This window comes from Erythrolamprus reginae, chromosome 3, assembly GCF_031021105.1.
Source record: "Erythrolamprus reginae isolate rEryReg1 chromosome 3, rEryReg1.hap1, whole genome shotgun sequence".
NCBI lineage: Eukaryota > Metazoa > Chordata > Lepidosauria > Squamata > Dipsadidae > Erythrolamprus > Erythrolamprus reginae.
This window is the reverse complement of record NC_091952.1, coordinates 114277199-114304108: the sequence shown is the minus strand read 5'-3', so window position 1 is coordinate 114304108 and position 26910 is coordinate 114277199. Positions and strand designations below refer to the sequence as shown.

Below are 26910 nucleotides of genomic sequence, written 5' to 3'. Positions count from 1 at the left end.
CACCCATGCCATAGGTTCGCCATCACTGATGTAGACCATCCTTGTGTCAAAAGAACTGTGTTGTACACAGATGACAGAAAAGTATTAGAAAATAAGGTTGTTTTCTTGGAATCTTACTGATCTTGCAAATATCTGGACAATAGGTAAATAGAAGAAAAGGAAACTGATTCTGTTTATCTAAAACAATATTTAGTTTTCTGTCCTAAATGATGAAGGGAATCCAACCACAGTCATGGATAAAGGCTATTAGGTTAAAAGCGATTGTTTTAGTTCAGTTTTGATGGAAAAGACACAGACTCAAATATAAAATACCTCAACTTTACAATGCAAAATACACTGTTAGAAACGTGTAGGAAACCGCTAGAAAGGACAACTAACCTTTTAAAAAAAGAGAGAGAGAGAAACAAATCTTTACAAATTACCTGTCTTACACCGTGAATCATTAAACAAGTAATTAACCAGTTTATTAATATATTCACATATTTACATAACATTACAAATTAAAGTACTGCCCCAGCTCACTGCATGAGAGCAAGGTCTGACACAGGGAAAATAAATAGGCATTGCAGGGAAATAAAGATGCAGCAAGGCTCCAGCCTACTAAATCTTTGGTATTTGAAATATAGCAATGATGCAGCATTTCACTTACTCAACACAGGGCATTTAATGAAGACAAGAAAGAGCAGAGTCCTGACCTAAAACTTTGTGCACTTATGGAGAAGCTCCTCAATGGCCCCAGTCCCTTCCTGAAAATGAAGTTAATGTACGCAAAAGGATTCACACCAAATCAGCCAGACCCAGTCAAAATATATCAAGCAGCAAAAAACAACCCATCCACCCCCTTCCTTGGGTCACAGCACAAAGAAGAAAGGAAACCTGAAGAAACTGGTAATTGTGACACCAAGGCGTGAGCAAATAAGATTAAATTGCTGCCTGCCCTTTACTTGCCATAGAAAGTCTCGCCAGATTTACGGTGAATACCAAGTGGCATCTCTCTTTCTTTGTGTGTGTGTTTGTGTCCGTGCAATTTTTTTTTTTTACAAAGAGGAATGCAGAAGCTTTGTGAGAAAGTACTATTATGGAAGAACTTGTTTAGATATGGCTCCAGGTATTCAAGTTCTTCCCGAGTTGCAAAATATGATTAAACACCAACATTGTAGCTTTTAAATTGTCCTTTCAAAATGTTTTGGTCAAATAACAAATTTCTCCGCCCCTGCCCTCCTCTTTTTTAACATTAACTTGATTCTTCCTTGCAAGACATATAAGCGATGATGGAATATCATGATGCAAACTAAAGACAAAAGTTTTCTCCATTATAAAGAGGCCAATCTCCTAATCATCCGTTTTGCTTATTTAAGGATCAGTCCACTAGACCCAAAAGGAGCAAGGACATATTCCTAACTAACATTTCAGCACAGATACAATTCTGGAACCAGATATAAAGGTTGTCATTGCTTCCAACAAAATAATGTCTCCAATAAATAATGCTGAACTTCTCAAGACCAAAAGCTTTATCTGCTAGCTGGCATTAAATTATGAAAATAAAAATCCAGAGAAGTTGAGACCATTTCTAATCTGTGCATCTTCCTCTTCCCCTTTATCACTATTAAGTTATCATTGTTTGATGATGGACTTGGATTAGTTTCTAAGTGCAACTGGTACAAGTCTTTGCAACTGTTCAATGAGCAATAGGCAACCTTTCCATCAGAAGCAAGCGTGAAGGAAGGATCAAACCTGCATAATTATCTGATTATTTAAACACTCCATACACGGAATAGTGGAACAAAAATTTTACAATTTATGTATAATTAAATAACTGGTTCATTTAACATTAAGACAAACCTCTGGGAAAGTCAGCCAGTCTACTGATTATATCTGAATCAAAATCAATCGAAAGGCCCTTTTGTCAATCTATAGAAGAAAAAAGATTTCTTGATCTGCATTTCTCATTGAAATTCTATCCAATTGGGTACTTTTTATAAAAGACAAACTAACTTCAGAGGAGTTTCCCTGGAAAATATGAAGATCACCTACGTAGGAATTTGAGTCTATGAACTGTAACCAATATTTTATGAGCTGCTTGAGTATTTTTTGCTTAAGTTATTAAGGTACTAGTGCTCAATCTATTTTAAGGTGTGTGTGTGTGTGTGTTTCAAAACTATGGGCTGGAACATAAACACAACCCTTGAAGACTCCATTTTTTAAAACTATAAAGACTTTCTTAATTTATCCCAAAAGCTTAAAACAATAGAAAATGGCTTTCAATGTAACTAAATTTTGAAATCCAATGAAAGGGAGAAAGAAGCTACATCTTTATGAATTCTTTCAGCTAAACTACAGAATGGAGCATAGGACACAATATTATTCACTTGAATTAATTGTTTTCTATGCAATGCAATCATCTCAAGGACCTACAATGCCCTCTGCAAGACCATTACTCCTGTTGGTCGAAAATCATAGCTATCCTGAACATTAGTAGAATTTTTAATAATGGTCAAGCGATACAATCAAATTGTCCCAAAGGTTTCTCTATAAAATCATAGAAATTCTCTTAAATATACAGATTTTAGCATATCACATGGGTTTGCATATTAAAACATAAAATTTAGTATGGAATACCCTATATCAGGCAGCTTTTTCTATTAAATTCTTTTTCAAATATAATTGTAAGCCACAACCGCTTTTTTAAAAACTTGGTTCCATAAAATATTGTAATAAAAGACTCTGATAAGCCTGTTAAAACATCCCTGGATTTAAACACTACACTTGCTTGCATTCTTTCTCCCCCATTCCATTAAATGCCATGCAAATCATATTGAATTTATGCTTCATCCCCCCCCCCCCAAAAAAAAAAGTGTATTGAGAGATTGCAGAACTGGTGAAGTGTGTGGTTATTGGCAAAGTTAATTAGTGCTGTTAAGATATTTCAGGAGAAATAATATTGACCATATGATTACCAAACATTTCCCTCTGGAAGAAGCCATAAGTAATAACTGTCATCAGAGATTTCACTTAACAGAAAGGTAGAGCTCATAAACTGCTAGCCATACTTAGTATTCACTGTAGATGGAATGAAATGAAGTGTACTTTTTTTTAAAGAAGTCTCTTTTGAAATGATTTTCTTTTCTTTTCAGGAAGGCGAGGTTTAGAGTTTGGGACTGGTCCCCAGTGGTGGGAAGCTGTGAAACAGCTTCTTTGCACCCCTCTGAGTGAGATATTGAAGCTGTCAGCACAAACGTCTTCAGGAATTCCAGTGTTGGGGTCTGGATAGAAGAGCTGCGTTTCAAATACTTAGCAGGAGTGTAATGCTCTGCGGACACTTCAGTGGTGCTTTCATAGTCCCTGAAATTTATGATCAAAAGTACCAACTGGGTCTGCCAGTCATTCGTCCTCTTCTACATAGGTCGATGGAAACCAACCCACCTAAATGAGAAAAGAAACTTGGTTATCCTATTGAACTTTGTTCCACTCGAGATAATTTTGTGCATGACCCACCTTTCAAATAGAAAATGATTTAGAAAAGGATAAAAACTGCAATAAATTAATTGCTGGAGCAGAACATGTATTGTTTCTTTGAAGAAATATATTCTTAATAATCATTAGGCCAGACAGAAATTCAGATGTTGTTCTCAGGCAATATGCTTGCTGCAACCTTTTCGTGAATGGAGATGGAAAAGTTCAGAACTAAATTCTGTTCCCTCTACGATCAACAGGACAGTTTTACCTGTTAACATACTTTTTGGCACCATGAAAGCAAAACTGCAAGCCAATGTTTGTGGCCACTATGTTCCTTTCCCCCATTGGCTAGATGGGGAGCAAACATCTGAAGGAGTGAGCTGTATCTCACAAACATTTATGGATATTAATAATATTTATTAACTGGAAAAGGTGTTCCCAGTCTACTTCTCATTGTTTTCTATCTAACAAGAAAATAATTCCTCTTGCTCCAATCCACTCTCCTATAGGATAGACAAAAGAGAAGCAACCAATCCCTTGGTGGAGCAATAGCTGAAGTTTCCTTTTCTCTTAAAGGAACATGCAGTGCGTGACTCAGATCTTCCCATCTCTCATTCACTGTTGCTAAAAAATGTGATGCACCCTTTCCTCATCTAGCTTGTTCATTTCTGGAATTAAGGACAGATGCTGTACTGCTGCAATATCACTAGGATAAACTCCTCCAGTTCTTCAGCTTCCACATTTTTGCTTATCACTTCACTATAGGTTTGATGGCTGGCAGATTTAGCAAAAAGTCATTTGAGCTAACCCCTTTCTGAACTAGTCCATCTACACAAGCTTTCATCTGGAAGATAAGAACATCATATCCAAGAATCTGGTTCAGAAATGAAATGTAAACTATTCTGGGTTTTCCACAGATGTTCTGATTCATTTCTTTTGAAATATTATTACACTATCCTTTGGGTAATTTAAGCATATACTTTATGGTTTAAAAACATGAAACTCCTCTGAATTTAACACGGACATATTCAAGAATTGAATGACTGAAGGGAAAGTTTTTGATCAGTATCTGTTCTAACATAGTACCTGTTCTAATATATACCAGCAAAACATGGGCACTAACTTCACAATTGATACAAAAATTACGAGTGACACAAAAAGCAATGGAAAGATACATGCTCAGCATCACAAGACAAGATAGAAAGACCTTCCTATGGATTACAGAACAAACTAAAATATTCGATATCATTAAGAGAGTAAAAAATTTTAAATGGGAAAGGAATGGTAACATAACAAGAAGAACTGATGGCAGGCGAACCAAGGCAGCCACAGAATGGATCACACTTGATAAAAAGCATCCACAAAAGGAACCTAAAACAAGATGGAGCAACAACATGAGCAAGTATTGCAGGACCAAATGGCAAAAGAAAGCTCAAGGCCGTATTAGTTGAAACATGTGGAAAAAGCCTTCTCCCCACAGTGGATAGTCAAGGGCTAAAATGATGATGATGATGATGATGACGATGATGGTGGTGGTGGTGGTGATGATGATGAAGAAGATGACAGTGATATTGTAGACACAAACAACTAGACTACTGTAGTTTATAGTTAATCTAAATTTCAGAAAAGCAGCAAGAATGTTTCACATTTTCATGGAAAATTGCTAAACATTCAATTCTAATATACTTCATACCATATACATTCCATACACATTAAGAATCAGGAAGAAGATAAAGAAAGGCTTACCCTTCCATTGACTTCACCTCTCCACCAGCCATTGGCGCTAATTTTTGTGTAAATTTTGACCACATCTCCTTTGAGCAGGGATAATTCACGCATGTCTCTTGCACAGAAATCATAGCGAGCGATGGCTATTCCAAGGACTTTGGGACTCAGCACTGGGAGGAATACAGGTAGGCAACATTATTTGAAGTTTCATGATTGCATCTCAACCGAGTAACATTAGCAACTCTTTTTGTATGCCAGTCTAGTACAAGTGCAAGCAGAAATGAAGAAATGTGTGGTCTTATGGAATAGCATGAATGAAATTCATACCATGCAATCAGTTTTTTCTTATTGCTTGCTGGTGGTAGTTATTTAGAAAAAAAATGCATATTCCTAAGATAATTTACTGAGGTATCTAAAGACCCATTCTTTGCACTTCTAAGGGATTTTGCTGCTGCTTCTCTCAGTTCAAAGTTGTTTCTCTAAATCTGCTGATATCAATGAATCATCCAAAAGTTGTAGGAAGGACCAGCACTTTCTTCTTCTTGCTTTTTGATTCAAAGATACCAATAAATGTGCCTTCTTGAATTTTGACTATTTTACTGAAATTAATGAGGCATATTGCTACGGGCAAGATATTCTCAAATGTTTCCTAAATAGAATATTTCTGGACCAATAATACTTTTTCCAGGACATAAATGTAAAGCTCTAGAGTCCCAGTTTGACTAAGAAGAACATAGAAAAACTACATAATTACAAAAAAGAACTACAGAATTTACTAAGGTCAACACCAAGCCATTGGGGCTTTTGTTCCTCCAGCCGTGATGCTCAGTTCTTTCAAAGTAAGGGACTACCTCCCCAACTGCCTATTCTGCCCCATCATTGCCCTTTGGGTCACTCGATATCCTGCTCTCTAGCAATCTAACAAGACAGGATACTGATACTCACTTAATATCCTACCTTGCTAGCAGTCCCCAAACCACAGTTACTGTGGAACCCACAGTGCCACAGTCACGTGGCACTGTGGTTCTGAGCCTTCTTGGTACACTGTGAATTTGGTTCTGCAACAAACCCATGCTGCAGTGCAGGATGAAGCTGCAGACATACTAGGAAGCTTTGAGAACCATAGCCCAGGATGTAGAAAGCATTGCAAAGCTATCACTGCCCTGAGAAGGCTCAGCACAACAGGGTGGTACAAAGTTGCAGCTATACTAGGAAGCCCCAGCCCAGTCTAGCAGTGGGACACAAAGCCACAGTTGCCCTGGCATAGTGCCAGCTACCCCAATCCATCCCAGCAGCATGGAACACAGCCACCTGACAAAGCCTCAACAAAACTCAGCAGTGTGACGCAAAGCCACACCCTGGAAAGCTGCTGCCACCCCAATCACATTCACCCTTGCCAACTTATACTTTATCATCAAACCTAGCTGATCTTCACCATTTTTTGTTCCCTCTGTTACAATGGCATGCCCACTCTTTGCATGCCTTTGTAACAGAGGTCACCAGGTCTTGCAAGGTCACCAGGTCTTGCAAGGAAACTGCTTGTGAAAACTCATTGTAAAGGTGTGTAGGCTGCCACATTTTGATCATGTGACTGCAGGGGCACTGCAACAGCTGTAACTTCAACTGGTTGTTAAGTCCTTTCATTCAGAGCCACTGTAACTTCAAACAATTACTGAATGAATGATCATTAAGCAAGGACTACCTGCAAGATACTGCTATTAAGAGAAGGTGCATGAAGCATATTCAAGAGGCTAGGCCAAAAACCTTCCCACGGAGAAATGGCTAGAGAAAGATCAAAAGGCATAAAGCATCATCTTCCATAGTATCAATGGCGAACAAATTGTGCATATACTGTATACCATTGTGAAATTGCAAAAATTAAAAAAAATGTTGGAGGGATATGGAAAATACTTTAGAGAGCAAATCTCAGCAATAAACTGTACCAGATGAAACTGTTGAAAGACCATCAGAGGGAAAACTATATTAGTCATCTGAAGTTTGATATGGGTAGCAAATAAATTTGATAAATAAACAAAAAACTATAGTGGATGTACTATTGAAAAGGTTAAAGTCCTTTAAGTTTCAGAGATAAAATGATTTGCATACTATAATTTGCAGAATGGCAGATAGAGATATAGTAAAAACATGCACAAGAAAAGAGACAGAGAAAAAGAGGGAGGGAGGAAGAAAGAAAGAAAGAAAGAAAGAAAGAAAGAAAGAAAGAGAGAGAGAGATTGAGATTTTAAGGTACAGGGATACAAATTTTGGATAGGAGCTACCATGTTCCTAAAATTAGGAATACAAAGCAAGCACATGTTGAACGCTGAACCCAAATCTTTTCATCATAGCAAAAAAATTAACTTAGAAATGACTAAACTTCAATGACACTAAATTCTACCTCCTGCTTTCATAAAAAGTATTAACAATCAGCAATACTTTTTTTTTCTAAACTCAAAACCGAGGGTTTGTAAAATGGCAGCTATAATTTTTAAAAATCACTATTTTTGACCACAAATTGATGCACATAATTTTGTGTCATGTGGACTCATATTGTACAAAAAAAGCAGTCTTTCAATTACAATAACAAATACTGCACTTAGAAAAAAGATCTATGCAAACATCAGTGACCAAAATTGAAATGTCTATGATGAACTCTCACTCTGAAAACAAATTCTGCTCTTTTTTTTGTCACTATGGAATATATTGCATAATCCTTCAAAGCAGTTGGTATTGCAAAGATGCTCAAAAACTCTACAGAAAATATCTTAGGAAATTGAATGGAGGCTAATGATAGGTTCCAATATTTTATATTAACTTACATTATGATACAAAGCATTCACTATTTGCTAGGCACATTACCTAATGCTTGCACCAAAGTTGTCAAATGCCAATAGTTTTTTTTGGTAGTTGCAACTGTTGCATTATGAGAAATATATTAACAATGACAGGAGAAAAGCAAGAAGAAAAAGAAATGCGTCAACAATTCACACCGGCAAAGCAAGAAAAACATTATACAGTGAATGCTCAAATCAGGCAAGACATTGTCACTAATGCTCCAAAATGGACAAGATTTTATTTGGCTTGATCTAATCTAATCCAATCCAATCTATCAAACATTCTGATTTCCATAGCAGCCAAAAAAGATGTATCTGGAAGGTCAATAAAAGGAGATGAAAGATTGTACCCAGCATCTGTCCTTTGAGATACCACTGGTTCTATATGTAAAACTTCCACTTAGCCTTAATGGCCCATGATCTTTTCAGATTCATTTAATTCCCATAGAGCTATTGGTCTGAATACATCACAAAAATGAAGGGACCTCTCTCTTTAAGTAGACCTCTGCCACATAGTGAAAGCATATTTATTTATTTTATTTATTCTATTTTTATGCTGCCCTTCTCCTTAGACTCAGGGTGGCTTACAACATGTTAGCAATAGCATGCTTTAACAGAGCCAGCATATTGCCCCCACAATCCGGATCCTCATTTTACCCACCTCGGAAGGACGGAAAGCTGAGTCAACCATGAGCTGGTGATGAGATTTGAACCGCTGACCTAAAGATCTACAATTGGCCTGAAGTACAGTACTCTACCTGCTGCACCACTCTGGGTCAATCCTTAATTTTTCCTTGATCTGCGTGAATGGAAACACTCACCCTGATTTACTGTCCTTATTAACTTTGAATATATCCAGATTTGGTTTTAGATCCATGTGGAAAGCAAGCAAGCTGCAGTTATCATCAATTAATCTAGTGTACTGTAATATACTTTCCATCATATTTGGCCTTAGCTTCTTCTGGTTACAAAAAAAAGAGGACTTGTGCAAACAGGGAACTTTACAAGCAGGTCTTTCCCATCATATTCTAATTTAAACAGCCTCCATCTTCATTCTTACACATCATAACTCTGGGATTCAGAACTGAGTGAATGAGTCATCATACAATGCTGAAGATTTGACACTTCTAATTATTGCAAAAAAAAACAACCCAAAACCCAATTCCTATCCCTTTAAGACCCAAATGGTAGATGAGACAATGAGAAGTGACTAAAGGAAACACAAATGCATATAGAAGATGGATAAAATTAACCTACAGGCAATGTGCATGCAAAACTGCTGTACATAGAACACTATCTTCCCTCTTATACATTATCTAAAAATGATCTGGCAAAATGGCTTTTAAGGATGGGACGAATATTTGAGGGTGCCGAAAATAGAGGAGAACCATTAAAAAATATCAATAGCTGTACATAATGTAATTCTTTTGTTTATATTAGTTTTGATCGGCAACATGGGCACTTTCCCCAATATTCTGAAAACGTAACATTCCAGAACCAGGTTTTTGTCATTCCCTGCATAGCCGGCTGGATATTTAGATGACTTTCTTGAATGTCAAAGGGCAATATCACATGACAGCCCCAAATCATTCACTTTTTCACGTGCTTTAAACATTCTCCGGCTAGGTCAAAGCAGCTGAGAGTAAATCACTTCCATGGGGCTAGGGTAACATATTTGTAAGCTGCAGTCATGTTTTAAGTCAAATTATGTTCCAAAGTTGGCAACGGAATCCGTCCCTTCCCTAGGCTTGCACTGCACACAGAAACTGAAATACCAAACTTGTAAAACAAGCAAACAGAGAATAAATAGAAAGCAGGAAAACAGTACCTGACCAGAAAGGAGTGGAGGAAGGGGGAACAAAGCTGTAGTCTGGCAGAGTTACAAAAGAAAACCCACAGAACAAAGAAGGGTCTTAGAAAAAGAAAAGAAGAAGAAAAACAAAGAGAGAGAAGCAAAATGACATTGAATGGTCGGTAAAAAAGAGTATTCGGATATTCTTACGACTTGCATCTGTTTTGAGAAGAAACAAACATTTTCTTGGCTGTTTGTAGCTTTCCCCCCCCCCCAAAAAAATCCCCCACACTCTCTTACCTGCTTAAAGGCATAGTTTACTCCTTTGCTTTGATCATTTTGTTCCCCCACTCCCTCCTGCAACTTACTAGAAACACTCATTTTGCAAAAAAGTTAAAAAGAGAGAGATGAATTTCCCTGGACCAGGATAAAATTCATTTTTACACACATGCTTATGCCACCCTGTATGCTGGAGCAGCAATTGTTTCAGCAAGCAAGTATAGCTTGGTAGCCCTGTATCAGATTAAAACTTCCAATCTCCAGTCAGCCATGATATTCCCAGGGTAACTCTGGATCAGAGTCTCAGGGGTCTCCAAACTTGGCAATGTTAAGACTTGTGGACTTCTACTCCCAGAATTCCTCAGCCAGCAAAGCAGGCTGAGGAATTCTGGGAGTTAAGTCCACAAGTCTTAACGTTGCCGAGGTTGGAGACTTCTGATCCATGGCAAACTGGGAGGATAACAATGGTTTTGCAGAAGACATATGGTCATATGTCATCTTGAATTCATCTCATTTTGAGGAAGTGCGGTATTTATTGGCTTTATTTTGTTTTCTTACCCCAGAAATACAGTAGTTCCAAAGGTAGGAGATAAATGAATGGGCATTTTCAATAACAGTCTTCTTGGCATGCTAGCAAAATGCAGGTACTTCCACCCGCTTTTAACTTCCCCAAACATTTAGAAATAGATATGGAATCCTCTCTAGCACGTGGACCAGATAGAAAAAACGTTGAGTGATGTACAAATTCATTTCCTGAATCACTCTGATTTTTTTTTTGAACAGTTGCAAAAGAGGGTTATTATTATAACAGCAACTTGCAAAGCCTTTTCAAAGATCTTAAATAAATACTAATAAAACTAGTTAGTGCAATTTAATAAATATGCAGAAGAGTTGAACAAGTATTAACTTTGTTGTGAAAAGGGTAGGGTGCTTCTGACAATCAGTTTCTAATTCATCCAAACTGGAAAATCATTTCTGAACTAGCATGGGTACACTAAACCACACTTTTGAAGTTGACTATGGTTAACAATGAAAATAGTAGCTGGGAGGTTGAAGCTACACTTAAGTCAAAATAACCACACTGTTTATTTTATCGGCTAACCGAAGTACAAACTCAAGTTGATGAGATTAATTGAATTAGGAAATTATACTTAATTCCTGATCTGATTGGGAAGAGAAGAGTACTGAAACTGATCATGTAGGCAAAAGATTTATTATTGCCTCAGCTTGTTAAGCAGTTCCACACATAACCAACGATTACCACATTCAAATATCAATCTTACATTGCTATTGGGTAGAACTATAATACTTTTATGCTGCTTGCGGATGAGCAGAAAGCAGATTGCCTATCTCTTCCCCAAATTAACAGGCATTGAGGTACAGAGAAACCCAACCCAACATCCATCTTCAATGATCAACAATTCACTGCTTTCAATACAGAAGCCATCCCCACAGAGTTATTGCAGACAAACAATATTTTTTGTCTTTTTATCATAGAATTAAGCTTTCTCAATCACAGAATGTAACAAAACACCCAGAAGGGATTATTATCCCTGCCAATAACACCTTTTTTTTCTTTTAATGTGTTGAAAAGAATTTTTAACAATACAATACTGTTCAAAATGAAAAGACAGAATAGCTAGAGAGCTAGGGACCAGCTCTTTTGAAAGCCACTGAAAATGCCGGAAAAGAATACAAATCAGTTATTAATTAGTTTATCATATTAATTCTCCATATTATGAAAACTTATAGCTGGAAATTAGTCCTGGGAAATTATTATTAGCTGGAAATTAGCACTTAGAGATCACTTTACAACTGATCTTCTACTGCTAAGATGACTTGATGCAGGTTCAAGCTCACAGATTTGTCAGTTCTTGTGGAACAATTGCAAATAATTGTACTGTGGCTTTTGTGTTTATAATTCTCACACCACTCTCCTCTTATTGTTCTTGAAATAATACCACTTTTTATTGCTCTTTTATATATAAAACTGCAAAGAAAGGACAAACTGAAAGAAAGCTTTCAACTTCCACAATTATGTCCATGTTCATTGTAACAAAACATTACTCTAAAGATATGTAGTTGATCATATGTATCTCCCCCCCCCATGTGTTGGTTGTCCATGGATGATTTTTTTTCTGATTTTCCTTATTCCTTATTCCTCCACTGTGCACAATCTTCTCCCAAATATGTGACACATTCTCTTTCCTGCCAGTGCTATTGGCTGGTGGTTTTTTTTTACCCCCTACTGATTTATACGGGATGAAGACACTCATATAATCATTCTATAGGAATTAGTCATACAATTTCCCTATTTATTAGCTGTATAAAGAACTCTGGAGGACAGGCCCCATTCAAAATACTTAATGTCACAGCCTCAACTTTCCTGCTCCTAAACATTTCAAAATATCTTCCTGTCCTTAATGAGCACTCAGAAAGGCTCTGAAATTATCCATCTGCTCCTCAGTAATTTAGCAGCGTATTAAAAGGGCATACGTGTGTCTACATGATTTTTAATCTTCTGCCATTATTTTTAGAAATTTCTATTGCTCATAAAATCTAAACTACCCAATTCTAGCACCATGAAATTTGGCAGCAATCACAGTGGCCACAGAATCAAGTGATGCTCATGAACAGATGCCCAGATGCTCTCAGTAACTTCAAACCAGTAATCAGTACTAGTATTCATGTTGTTTTACCAAATATTAAGGACAGCATAAACTCCACACTACAGGTAGTCCTCAACTAACAACAGTTCATTTAGTGACCATTCAAAGCTACAACAGCACCAAAGAAAGTGACTTATGACCATTTTTCAGAGTTACAACCCTTGCAGCATCCCCACGATCATGTGATCAAAATTCAGATGCTTGGCAATTGGTTCATATTTATGACCATTGCAGTCCCAGGGTTATGTGATCACTCTTTGAGACCTTCCGACAAGCAAGGTCAATGGGATAAACCAGATTCACCTAACAACCAGGTTAGTAACTTACCAATTGCAATGATTCACTTAACAGCTGTGACAAGAAAGGCCATAAAATGGGGCAAAACCTAACAATTTTTTCATTTAACAGCTGAAATTTTGCACTCAATTGTGGTCGTAACTCAAGAAGTAGCCATACCGTTTTTGCAATAAATTATAAACACGTATAGATGAAAATGTATTTGCTTCTATCCAACCCCAATTTGGTTATTTTAAAGTAAATCTTATTAGGAACACCAGCAAGCAAAATTGTAGAAGAAATAATTCTGACCTTAAGCTTCTTTAGAAAAACTTTGCATTATAAGACTGTGGTTTTAAACAACAAGAATAATTCATTTAAATGTCAAATGCCAAATTTGAATTACATGTTTATTAATTCATGTAGCCAAAAGCAGCTTAGCCAATGCAAAATGCCTGTTTACAAATCAATTGCTCACTTACATTTTTAATAGATGTTTGAGCAGCAATTTGATTTAAGGAGAGGCAGTCAGGAAGTCTAACTGGACCTGTTCATAAACCTGTCAGCAGATGCTGATTCTGCTTAGCTGCAGAAAAGTCTGGCTAAATGCATTATCATATTAATAGGTTATATGTCAAAAATGCAAAATGGAAGATGCTTTCAACTGAATTTCATTTCTGTATAATAAAAACAACAGCAAATGGTAATGCTTACAATTGCTACTTGCTCTGTGGCTCCTTTGATCCTGTGTATTTTCACATTCCTTGTATGGGTACTGAAGAGTCGTATCCAAAGTTCGGAAGCCTTCTTTGAGAGACTGATGTTTGTAATATTCCACAAGTTCCTTTCAGAATACAAATATTTAGACTGACGTTAATAATTATTTCTCCTGAATTTTTATTGCACAGATATTTGACAATATCAAGAGGTCTTCCATCGTGACACAGGCATTAACTGCAGGAAGTGTATAATTTGGTGAGAAGAGCACCCAAAACTGCTAAGCAAATAAATTCCACAAAATGCCCCATCTCTGTTATGAAACTGCAAGTTGGAGTGGGACATTTTGAGCCATTGTGGAAGTACAAGTCCTACTTCAGATTAATGTGGTGAAGCTCAGAACTTCACAAGTTCAGGCCTGAGTCACTCTGCTTTGAAAAGGGGAAAAGGGTATTGGGCCAAAACAAAAAATCATACTCTAAATATTTTGAACACATCCCTAGCGAGTTTTGATTCAGGCATGAAAGGTGCTGCTTGTTCCTACCTGCAGAAATGAACCTTTATTCATGCAAGGCTGGCCCAACTTATCAGATACTGTATGAATTAAACAAGTATCAACAATTATCAGCATTAAACACTTTTTTACATTGACAAAACTACACATAAAAGTAATTTGCGAAGAGGGGCGGCATACAAATCTAATATATTATTATTATTATTATTATTATTATTATTATTAATAATAATAATAATAATAATAATAATAATAATAATAATAATAAAATGGAATTATTCTTCCTGTATCTGGTTTTCTACATACATGAAAGTATATGCTTCTGTGCATCAATTACATCCTTCATTTATGTGGGCCAACCTAGTTTTATTTTATTTTTCAAGTACGTATTGGTATTATACATAGATATACCGCTGTTTATATACATGAGATGGGTACTAATAAGAGGGAAACATTAGGACAGGGATGGTAGGCACACTGGTGCGCTTATGCATGCCCCTTACTGACCTCTTAAGAATCGAGTGAAGTCGATAGTGGATAGACTAAGGGTAAACTTCTGGGGGTTTGATGACGAAATTACAGAATCAGGTAGTGAGTTCCAGGCATTAACTACCTGGTTGCTGAAGTCGTATTTTCTGCAGTCAAATTTGGAGCGGTTTACTTTGAGTTTGTATCTGTTGTGTGCTCATGTATTGTTGTGGTTGAAGCTGAATGTATAGCAAATGATTTTATGAGCTATGTTTAGGTCATTTTGAAGGCGATGTAGTTCTAAGCTTTCTAAGCTTAGGGTTTCAAATGTGGTTGTGTAAGGTATTCTGTTGCAAGTAGAGGAGTAGAGGCTCTTCTAGTAAAGTATCTCTGGACACTTAATGTATTTATGTCTGAAATGAGGCATGTGTTCCAGACAGATGAGCTGTATTCAATTGGTCTGGTGAAAGTTTTGTATGCTCTGGTTAGTAGTGCAATATTACCAGAAAAGAAGCTACGTAAGATTAGGTTAACAACTCTTGAAGCCTTTTTGGCGAAGTTGTTGCAGTGGGCTTTGGCAGTTAGGTCATTTGATATGAGTATTCCTAGATCTTTGACAGAGTGAGGGTTATCTGCAAGATCTTGTCTATTCAGCTTGTATTTGGTATTCTGATTCTTTTTGCCAATGTGTAGGACAGAGCATTTGTTGCTAGAGATTTGGAGTTGCCAGATGTTTGGACATTCTGACACAAAGTAAAAGTCTTTTTGGAGGGTAGCAGTGTTATTGGTGGTGTTGAAGAGTTTTACATCATTGGGGAAGAGAAAGCAGTTGCTTGTATTGTGATTGCAAAGGTCATTTATATAAAGTCTAGAGAGTGTTGGTCCTCGTACATTGCCTTGGGGTACACCGCTGTTAACAGGAACAGGATTCGATAGGGCGCTCCCTATTTTTAGCATTTGTTGTTTATTTGACAGGAACACAGTTATCCAGTCACATAGGGTCCAGAGATGCCGTAAGATTTCAGTTTTAGAAGCAGTTTATCATGAACCACTTAGTCGAAGGCTTTACAGAAGTCTATGTAAATTGCATCTATTGATTTGCCCTGATCGATATATGTAGTCTATATGTTTTTGAAGTGCAGGTTACAGGATAACTTTTTTTCTGAAACCAAATTGTTTGTTAGAGAGTATGTTTTAGTTTCTAGGTGGAGGGTAATGGATTGGTTTATGATTGATTCTATGACTTTGCATGTGACGCAGCATTGAGAGATTGGTCTGTAGTTTTCTACTAGACTGGGATCTCCTTTTTTGAAGATGGGGATGACTGTGGCTAGTGACTATAGGTTTGGTAGGGAACTGGTCCTGGACGATTTTTCAAAGATTATGATTAGTGGTTCAGCTATGGCTGTGGAGGGCTTTTTTAGGAAGTATGCACATAGTCCATCAGGCCCAACTAATAAAGGAGGTTTTAGACCATGTAGTGCTTTTTCAATATTGTCTTAGTGAAGTCTATTTGTGTTAAATTGTTGTGAGTATTTGTGGTATGACTAGAGAACTTTGTGCATGAGCAGTTGCTGTTTACAAAGACTGAGCCAAAGAATGTGTTGAAGAGGTTAGCATTGACTGTTTTATTGTAGAATTCTTTGTTGTCAGGTCCTTTTAGCGGTGATGGATTGGGTCTCGAGTCCTTGAGTTCGTTATTTACAAAGTTGTAGAAGGCGCGGTTGGATTTGGTATGCAGCAGCGTTTTCTCTTGTTTGCTCTGATAGTTGAAGGATTCCGTCATTATTTTGTGGCATATATTTTTGTAGTAGTTTTTGAAGTTGGCTACATAGCCTGTTTTGTTTTTTCGCCAGAGGGATTTTTGGGGGGAATTGTAGCTTCCTTATTGATATGGGTATATTATTTTTCTTGGTTATGGTGGTTATTAAAAAGTGGTATGTGTAGTCTGATAGTTCTTTTGACTTCAAACAAGAAGATATTATAGAGGTCATCAACAGTGTTACAGCTAGATAATTGAGTTTGCCAGTCAAGAGTTGAGAGGTCGGCATCTATGAGTTCATAGATGGATTTTATAAAGTTGTACTTGGGTGTCCCATTATTAAGGTGATTCTTGCAATGGTATTAGATTGAGGCTGAAGTCTATCATGCTGTGGTCACTGTTGGAAAAGGGTTCTTTTATTTGTAGTCCATAAATTGCCCTTTTGCTATTGCAGAATATGAGGTTGAGGCAGTTGTTGAGTCTAGTATTGTTCATTACTAGTTGGTCGAGTACCGGTCATGGCAGAGTCGCTGGAAAAAATGTGTAGAGGCCCAAGTACTTTGAAGAATTTTAAGTGTTTGTGCAAATCTGTTCAATAAATTACTTTTTAAAAAATTGCATTACTTTTGGAACGCATCCAGTATATTCATCAACTCAAAATGTAAAATTAGTTTTTCTGATTTAACAATGCATGAGCAAAATGCAGGACTCAAAGGAGGTGTATGTTAATATTTAATATTTATCTTCATTCTTTTAGCAGGGGTAACTAAGCAATTCTATTGCTTGTTTTAATTCTTATGGAAGATGATCTAAATATACTATATACTGTATGGTTCAGAACTAGTTATGCACAAATTTTATACTTCATTAATGTTGTGATAACATACATTTGATTATCATAGAATGAATAAATGAATGAATGAATGAATGAATTACAAATGAATATCACTAGAATTGTACAAATCATTCAGAAAAGATATTTCACAACCCATATTCACAAACAATCCTTTCCATTCAAATTATTAAAGCTGATGCACCCTTCTAGGACTTGCATGGTTACTTTAAAAGCCATCTCTGGCTGTCTCCACCTATTATCAGCATATTGTCCCCAGCAATCTGGGCTCTCATTTTATCAAACCTTGGAAAGATTGAGTCAGGCTGTGGACAGAATTTGCCAGCAATACTGTAACCACTGTGTCAAGTAGGGGCTTCGCTGATGACAGCTTTTGAAGCATAGTGTGCTCATTGGGTAAAGTAATTTGGCTTTTTTTATTTAAAAAAGGGGGACTTTAAATTCTACTTTGTGGACACTTTGGATGTACTGTATATTTATATGCAGACCAATTTGTGACTATAATAATAATAAACTCAAATACTATAGCTCATTTCTCTTAAAAGGACAATGAAACTGAATTATAAACTGTTGTGAGAGAAAATATTATTAGAAATATATATTTTGAGAAGACGTATGCTTTAAATCAGGGGTCTGCAATCTTGGCAACTTTAAGCCTGGGGAATTTCAACTCCCAGAATTTTCAAGCTAGTTAGTATTATTATTATTATTATTATTATTATTATTATTTATTAGATTTGTATGCCGCCCCTCTCTGCAGACTCGGGGCGGCTCACAGCAACAATAAAACAATGTACAACAAATCTAATAATTTTAAAAACACTAAAAAACCCTTATTAAAAGCAAACATACACACAAACATACCATGCATAAAATGTATAGGCCCGGGGGAGATGTCTCAACCCCCCATGCCTGACGGCAGAGGTGGGTTTTAAGGAGTTTACGAAAGGCAAGAAGGGTGGGGATAGTTCTAATCTCCAGGGGGAGTTGAAGGTCTCCAGGCTCAAAGTTGACAAGGTTGGAGACCCCTGATTTAAACCATCTTCAAATCAATGGCTGATAGAAATAACATGTGAATAAGAAGCAGTAACTCCCAACAGATTGAAATATTTCATTTGGGTTCTCATTCCTCTCCCATTCTGGATTGTTTTGTAATGAACCTGCAGATAGCACTACCAATAACTTAAAAAGTAGGAACGAACTTTCAGAACATAGATAAGCAACCATCAAAAACATTCAAAACGGACCTGACAAGCTTACTTCTAATCATTTTTCAGTTCCTTACATGCTAATAGCTTAATGAAAATTTATAAATCTGTGGCTAATATAGACTTCTCCATTTATATTAAAAATTGATTCAAAGGGGGGAAAAGTTATCCCTGTCAAATAGCAAATGATTAATTGTCACAGCTGCGTCAACGCTAAACATTTAGATTTCATGAATTTCAAGTGGCAGATATTCAAGCTCATGGTCCTTGGGATCAATGTGTTTCAATATATTTAGGTTTGGCGTGGTGGCATTTATTGCTTCAGGTTTTTGAAGTGCTGGTCTTCTGTTACATGTGAATACATGAAATATATAGCCCTCAAAGGCATGATAAATTTCCTGCTATTGCTGATCCCATCTCTATGTGGAAAGGTCACAGCCCTTTCCTAACATAATGTTTATGTTCATATTTTTCCTTTATTGCTATGTGTGCAACAGTATATTTCTTAGTGCAAGCAAGGTATATTTTCTGCAATCAGCCGGAAAAATACTGAGAAAGTAAATGGTGCAAAAGTTCAGATTGATACAATTTCTTGATAGGCAAAGCAATAGCAGTGTTTGAAACCTGTTTTCTGATTCAGTAACCTGAGAGTAAATTTCTGTGATAAAAGAAACGAGTTTTCATTGTCAAAGGACTGCATGTCTCACATAACAGGATACACAAATAATGGTCTTGCAAATATTTCTCGATGGATATGTCAGATGTCTCTGAACCAGCTACTAGTGCTTCTCTCTGTTTGTTTGCTTTTAAATAGCAGAAATCCTTAGCTGAAAGATTGTGGCTACATCACAGCTATCAGATAATGGCATGCTCCTGGCAAGGTCTTAGTAAACAGTAGCTCTGGCTTGCCAAGTCAATGGTCTGTGAGAAGGCAATCTTTGTATTTCATCAGATGGCATAAGTATCAAGATTGTGAAGCTTTTAAAAAAGTGCAATGTACTTTCAAGAATTACATCTATATCAGAACATGCACAGAGAGTCTAATATGATATCTGAATTATAATGCACATGGCTCAAGGCTTCAGCACACAAAAGAAAATTTAGTCCAGATGTCTTCTCTCTGAAACAGATGGGTTTGTTATAGTTTACTGGAACTACATAATAATCATAATCCTAAATTACCTTTTGAAAGCATCTGACTCTGTGCCTCAGTTTAAAACTTCAAACCTGTAAAATACTGAGATTTTTCCCTCAACTATGAAGCTTTTTAAAGAGAATCAATTGTCTCTTGGCCTAACCTAGCCTGCAGGATTGTCATAAAGGAAAAAATAAAATAAAATGAATCATCTTGGAAGAATGTGTGATAAAAATGTATTAAAATAGACTGATATAAATGTTGTGGTAATTTTCAAACAGCAGTTTTGCATTCTGGGAAGGCCTCATTCTCTGGTAGAAGCAGATAATCTATTCCTTGACCTTCTGATGGCTGTGTCTGATGTTGCAGGTCTGTGTGTTGGGATTTTTTTTTCTTGATTTAGTAAAAATTAAAATCACTGGAAGTTATACAGTATACAAATTAATTAAATAAGTAAATATAAATATGTAAAAAGACTATGCTTACTCAAAACAGTAGTCTACCCACACGATTTAGAAAAGTTACATTCTGGGCTTATTTTAAACCTTCACTTCAATGGCTCTTTACATTTTATATATACGTGGAAGTAAGTTCCATTGATCTCTAGCAAGACCTTTTCAGAGTAAGCATATGCAGGTCAGATTGTAAAACATATTTAGCATTTGCTTAATCTTTCTGCAACAATAATGCAAGTTCTGCACTTTTTAAACAATGAATTATTTTAGAAATACCTGTACAAATGCTAACTCTTACTCTTCTAACATTCTAATTCATTTGTAATCAATAGATCTTGGTACAATGAAATTAGCTCAGAATAAATGATCATATAAATGACAATACCAACACTATATATAAAGGATGTAATAATAATGCAAGGCATATATTTCACAAAGCCGCTGAAATTATTTAAGTGGAGCATGTTTTTATTCCCATATTCAACTCTAAATGATACTTATCTAAAGAAATCTATACTGACCAACACAGAGATTAAAAATTATGCACCAATATCAAAGCAAAAACAATGTTAATTTTGCTGTTTCAAATCACAGCAATCTCCTTTCAAAGTGAAAATAAAAGATAACTTATTAGAACAAACTACTACTCATCACCAATTCATTCAACATGCTTATCAGTCATGTTTCAGTTCTGAAACTATAATCAATTGGGTAGGCCAAGTTGAGTCTAAATCAGTTGGCATAAAAATATTATGCATGAAATACAAACATTGCATAATTAGACCATTCTTGAATGATAGTTCTGTGTTAGGACTACTTCAAAAAGTTAATCCCCCCACCCCGCTCACCGAACCAGCAGCGATCCAGGCGTGCCCACCCCCGAACCAGGCGTGCCCACCCCCGAAGCTCTCTTGGTGGTGCTATCCTATTGGTTTTTGTTTCTGCGCACACACAATAGCGCCGGCGGACTTACCCACCGGCGCCGTTTGCGGCAAGGCAACGGGGCGACCGGACACATGGCGAAGCCGCCATGTTGGTTTCGGCCGAAGTCTCGCGAGAATGCGAGACTTCGGCCGATGATCAGGCCACAGTGGCCTGATCAGTGACGTGTCCGGGCAGGGCCTGCCAGCCCTATAAAAGGGCGTGCAGGCCCGGGCTCAGCCTTTCCACCCGGACGCTGCATCTGAGCAGACACTCGGCTGGGTGTCTGCTCTTTTCCTCCATTTTGGGGTTGCCTCGTGCGCGGCCGCCATTTTGGGAGCCTCATTGGAGGCTCGTGGAGAGGTTCAGCGGCTGTTCGGCGGGAAGGCTATTAGTGGAGCCGGCTTGTTTAGCCGGTTTGCCACTGCTGACTTGCGCTCCTCCCCAGCATTGGCGGCTTGGGACTCGGAGGAGCCTTGCCGTTGCAGCGGTTTGAGGAGCTTCACCCTGGGATCAGGGGGGATTATTCCAGGGTCCCTCCCGGGAGCGGGAGGGATCGATCGGTGGGGCTAGGCTTGCCGGTCACTGGTGGAGGGGGGGTTGTTGCGGCCTGCCTTCCCGGGAGCGGGGAGGCGTACAAGGGCTGTGTGAGCCCCTACCTAGGAGGGTGGTTGGCCCCTGATTAGCAGCGTTGTTGCTTCTCTGCCTTTCGGGGCAGGGGCCACCTGCTGCCCTCTTTGAGGCTTGGGGGCCTTATGGCTCCTGCTTCTTTTGTATAAGCAAGATACACTTAGCTAATTGGATAACTTAATATCAGTAGCATAGTTTTCACTTGACTCCATAGTTCTAACATGCCGGCCCGGCCGGTGGTTAGGCCTAGGAGGGCGCTGAGGCCCTCAGCCTGGGTCAAGGATACTATGGAGGGGGCCCCTTGATGAGCTCGAGTGCTGGAGGTCCGGATCCGGGATGGGGGATGCCTCCATGTCGGCGGCTCTGGGGAGAGATCTGGAGGAGGCTGCAGCCCAGTCGGGGCAGAGGGCCCAGCCCGGGCAGATGACATCAAAACCGGGCCCCGGGATCCCGGGGCTACCTTGGATGTCTTCTCCCCCTTTCGGGGCAGGTGAGGTTACACCACACATGCCACCCCCTTCACTCCCTCCTCCACCTGGTCAGGTCTCGGTCCCGCTGGGTTTTTTGGGTGGGGCCAATCTTTTTGGGTCTCTGGCGGGCACCTGTAATCAGGTGTGGTCCCCGCTGGTGCCCGCCTCGGTGGCACCGCCGACCGGGGGGGGTTTTTCCGTTAGGGCCCAGAGCGCCGGGGACGGGGGCCTGGGTTCCGCCGGCCCCGGCCGTCATGCCTCCGCCTCCTTTGTTGCCTTACCCATCTGGGTTCATGGGGATGGGGGCTTCCACAGTATGGGACCCTTTTGCGAGCCTTAGGGCAGGGGCGATCCCGTGCGGGTTGCCGGCCACTCCCCTGGGGTTTCACTTGCATCCGTCAGTCAAAGAGGCGATTTGGAGGGGGGATTATGTGGACCTTTTTTCCCTGTTAAATCGGGAGGTCCCTAAGCAGGACAAGGATGTAGTGCCCGGGGAGAAGCCCAAGAAAACTAAGGTCAGTAAGTGTTTCAGTTCTTGGCTGTACGCTTACTTGACCTATGCCTCAGTGGTAATTCAAAGGCAGCCGGCTAGGGCCGCTGCTATGCTCAAATATATCGATCTCATAGCGAGGGCCCACTTTGAGTATAAGGGTACCATTTGGAGGCATTATGATAAGGGGTTTAGGATGCGGGTGGCGTTTGACCCCACGCTGCCCTGGGACATAGTGGTGCCTGACCTCTGGTTTCAGGCGACCTACATGTCCGGTAAGGAGGGTTGCGACACAACGGACAGTGGGCACTACATGGAGGAGGAGCCCACGGCTTCTACCCCGGCTAAGGCTGCCACGGGGGGTGCAGGGAAGGGTGCCTCCCCTGCATGTCATGAGTTTGCTGCAAAGGGAGCGTGTTTTCGTCCCTTTTGCAAGTACAAGCATGCGTACGGGAACTGCGGGGGTCCCCATGCCACTTCAGTTTGTCCCCGCCCGAAGAAAGGGGTGGACAAAAAGGGAGGGGGTCCAGCGAAGCAGCCCCCACCTGCTGGGGGTAAAGGGACCCAGCCCAATTAATCTTCAGGCTTTAAAGGGTTGGTTGGAGGACTACCACCCTCGCTTGAGAGCGGATGCTCTCCTGCTAGGTTTTTCTGAGGGATTTAGGATCCCTTATATGGGGGTTAGGAGAGCCTTCATGTCCGACAACCTTAGATCGGTTGTGGGACATGAAGACATTGTTAGGGAAAAGATCCGGAAGGAGGTGGCCGAGGGTAGGGTCCTTGGGCCTTTCCCGGAGCCACCCTTCCTGAATCTTAGGGTGTCCCCATTGGGTGTGGTCCCCAAAAAGGCGGGTGGTGAATTTAGGTTGATTCACCATTTGTCTTTTCCAAAAGGGGAGTCGGTGAATGACTTCATTCCTGACGAACTTTGTTCAGTCCGGTATGCATCCTTTGATGCGGCCGTGGCCATGGTTAGGAAGTGTGGGGTTGGAGCCCTTATGGGTAAATGCGACATTAAGTCAGCATTCCGGCTCCTCCCCATACACCCCAATGACTTCGAGCTCTTGGGCTTCCACTTTGGTGGTTTTTATGTGGACAGAGATTTACCTATGGGTTGCTCTGCTTCGTGCTCTCTGTTTGAGAGCTTCAGCACCTTCTTGGAGTGGGCGCTCAGGAGGCGCAGCGGTCGGGGTTCGGTCATTCCCTACCTTGATGATTTCTTGATGGCCGGGCCTGCGCATTCGGAGCAATGTTCGCCTCTAATGCAGGACTTTGAAGCCCTTTGTGCTCATTTGGGGGTGCCTTTGGCCCCCGAGAAGACCGAGGGCCCTGCCACCAAGATTACCTTTCTGGGTATTGAATTGGACTCAGAGGAGCAATCTTCTAGATTGCCCCTGGATAAGTTAGTCAAGATTCGGGGTAAGCTCGATATGGTTCTGAGCTGCAGGAAGGTCACTCTTCGGCAGCTCCAGGAATTAGCGGGGATTCTTAATTTTGCCTGCCGGGTTGTGGTGCCTGGCTGGGCTTTTTCTAGGAGGTTGTACAGTGCGATGAAGGGGCTCCGTTTGCCCCATCATTGCACCCGCTTATGTGCAGGGGTCAGGGCTGACCTCTGTGTATGGTGGGAGTTCTTAGAACGGTTTAATGGGTTGTCATTTTGGAGGCACGAGCTTCTTTTGGAAGAGCTGAGTTGCAGTTGTGTTCTGATGCCGCGGGGACTTGTGGTTTTGGGGTTGTGTTAGGTGACCAGTGGTGTACGAGGCCCGTCTTTTTAGGGCAGCGACTTGTGTCATGTTTTTTGGGGCCCTACGGGTCAGTGAGGCCATGGCCTCCTCGCAGGCTGACACGTTGCTTCGTGCCTTCCAGTTCTCTGATCTAGCCTTTAGACAGGGGGGTGTCTCCCTTTTGGTGAGACATTCCAAGACAGATCAGTTGCACAGAGGGGTTAGGATAGAGCTTAGCGCTGCCACCGACCAGTCTGTGTGCCCGGTGGCTGCTCTGCAACATTTGTGTAGCTTGAGGGGGTCGGGGCAAGGGTACCTTTTTAAACACCAGGACGGTACCCCTCTGACCCGTTATCAATTCTGGGTTTTAGTGTCCAGAGCCATGGCTAAAGTAGGCATTGATCCCGCCGGTTATGGAACACATTCGTTCCGTATCGGCGCCGCCACTAGTGCGGCACTTTCAGGTTTCCCGGCCCAGAGGATTCGGGAGATCGGCCGCTGGCGGTCAGCGGCATATTTGGGTTATGTTAGGCCTGCTGAGGATCCAGGTCAGGGTCTTAGGCTAGGTAACCTCTCTGTGTCCTCTTCTAGGTAGCCATGCCATCACGAAACCGATGGCGTTGCTGTGCGGCCACAGCATGATTTTTTGGGCCGGCCGTTCAGCAGCAAGAAGCGCTGTGGGGACCCAGCTGTCCTTGGGCCGTTGGGTCAATGTCGTGTGGATGGGAAGGAGAGGTATGCGGTGGGAGAGCCTTCTGCCGCAGTTGCTGGGAGGGCGGCATCCCAATGTTGTGCCCAGGGGTCCTGGGAGGGCGGCATCCCATTGCTGCGCTCAGGTGGGTCTGGGAGGGCGGCATCCCATTGCTGCGCCCAGATGGCTGGTATTGCACTTAGGTGGCAATGACCTACGGTATGCCTGCTTCGAGGTCTGCCCTTGATCTGCCAGGCTCGCGAAGACCTGCGGTGGCTTCACACTGTGTGGTCCAACACGCAAGTGGTGTGGTCAGAGATCCTCCCGAGGATCACTTGGAGGGACGCCCTTTCCCTTAGGGCCATTCACCGGGTTAGGCGGAGAGTAAATAAGGCCCTGGGTAAAATAGTTAGGGAATTAGGTGGGGTTGTAGTGGCCCATCCCCTCATCACTGTAGATCAGCCGTGGCTTTACCGGGCCGACGGCGTTCACCTGTCAGAACAGGGGAACGTCATTTTCTTACAGGACCTGCAGCGGTCACTGCGTGAGCTGGTGCAGTTAGAGGGGGGAGTCGGGGGGCCAAGATAGAGATCTGACCCCCGCTCCGTGGCAGGTTAGGGGCGGAAAACTGGGGGTGGTTTAGCAACTGCGTGTTCTCCGTTGGGTATCTTTGGGGATGATTGACAGGTTCTATCCAAGCTTGTGGTGTTGACAACCTGAGCAGTTTGGGGGGAACCTGTCTTTGGGTCCCGCACATTTAATTTCCCTGTTAGGGGTTAGCCGGCGGGACCTCCCACATGCAAGTGCATGGCAGGGTCTCAGGTGAGGGAGGGGTCCCTCACCTGGACTAGCATGGAGCTACGCCCATAAGTTGCCCAGGAAGTTTATGTTACGTCATTTTCCGCCCCGGAAGCATTTGTTTGACCCTGCAGGTCCATTGTTTGGGTCATAGTTAGTTATGTTAATTATGCTGATTTATTTAAATAAATTATGCTAATTTATTTTAATAAAAATGACCCAGTTTTAAATCCAGCTCTTGTGTCCATGTCGTTACTCCGGCTCTTCTGCAAAAGCTGTTTTTTGTTTCTGTGCATGTGCAGAAACTGGGTTTTTAGCACTGTGCATGCATACATGTGAAGCATGCAGCATGCCTGTGTGGCACATTAGGAAGCAAACTGGCAGCGAAGTAAGTTAGTACCCACCTCTGCTCTCTATGTGGTTTATGGAGTCAGCCCTTTACTCCCAACAACCTAGGTCCTCATTTTACTGACCTTGAAAGGACGAGAGGTTGAGTCAACCTTCAGTCAGTCAGGATTGAGGGAATCGAACTCCTGGCAATGTGAGCAGAGTTAGCCTGCAATACTACACTCTAACCACTGTGACAGCACAAGTTTTATAGTAGTAACATTAAGCTAGATACCTCGACATTAAACATTAAATAATGTCCAATTAACGTATTTTTGGAAACAGGAAAAGAAAACAAAAACTTATACTTACCATTAAACTTCTAAATTTCCTATTTTCTGCAATGTGAAAAAAGCTTTCTCTTGTGAAAATCTTGATGTGCTTCACTTCATTATTGTACCTATGGGCAATGAATAACTTATGAATATAAATGTGTTTTCAATCTGGAAAAATCAATAATTACTTGACAGCATGCCCAAACTCTCCATGAATAAATTCTTAAGACAAAACACATATCCATGCCAATACACTATTGACACCTAATTAACAAAAGACATTTATTAGGGTCCAGTTTAACACACCCGCCTACATTCAGATTTAAGAAAAAGCCTCCGAGCAATATCTAATTATTGGATCCCAACAAGCTGATTGCA

The 26910-nt window shown here is 40.4% G+C and overlaps 1 protein-coding gene across 1 annotated transcript in view; it reads right to left on the bottom strand.

Annotated features, from left to right (window-relative positions):
* Positions 1–439: 439 nt before the first annotated feature.
* Positions 440–26910, bottom strand: part of VAV3 (vav guanine nucleotide exchange factor 3) — a 240778-nt gene continuing 214307 nt past the window's right edge. The window contains exons 24-27 of the mRNA XM_070746427.1: positions 26570–26657; positions 13749–13878; positions 5203–5354; positions 440–3423 (exon numbers count right to left, since the gene is read on the bottom strand). Of these exons, the coding sequence (XP_070602528.1) occupies positions 3382–3423; positions 5203–5354; positions 13749–13878; positions 26570–26657 (412 nt within the window). The 3' untranslated portion in view covers positions 440–3381. The remainder of the gene's footprint in view (positions 3424–5202; positions 5355–13748; positions 13879–26569; positions 26658–26910) is intronic.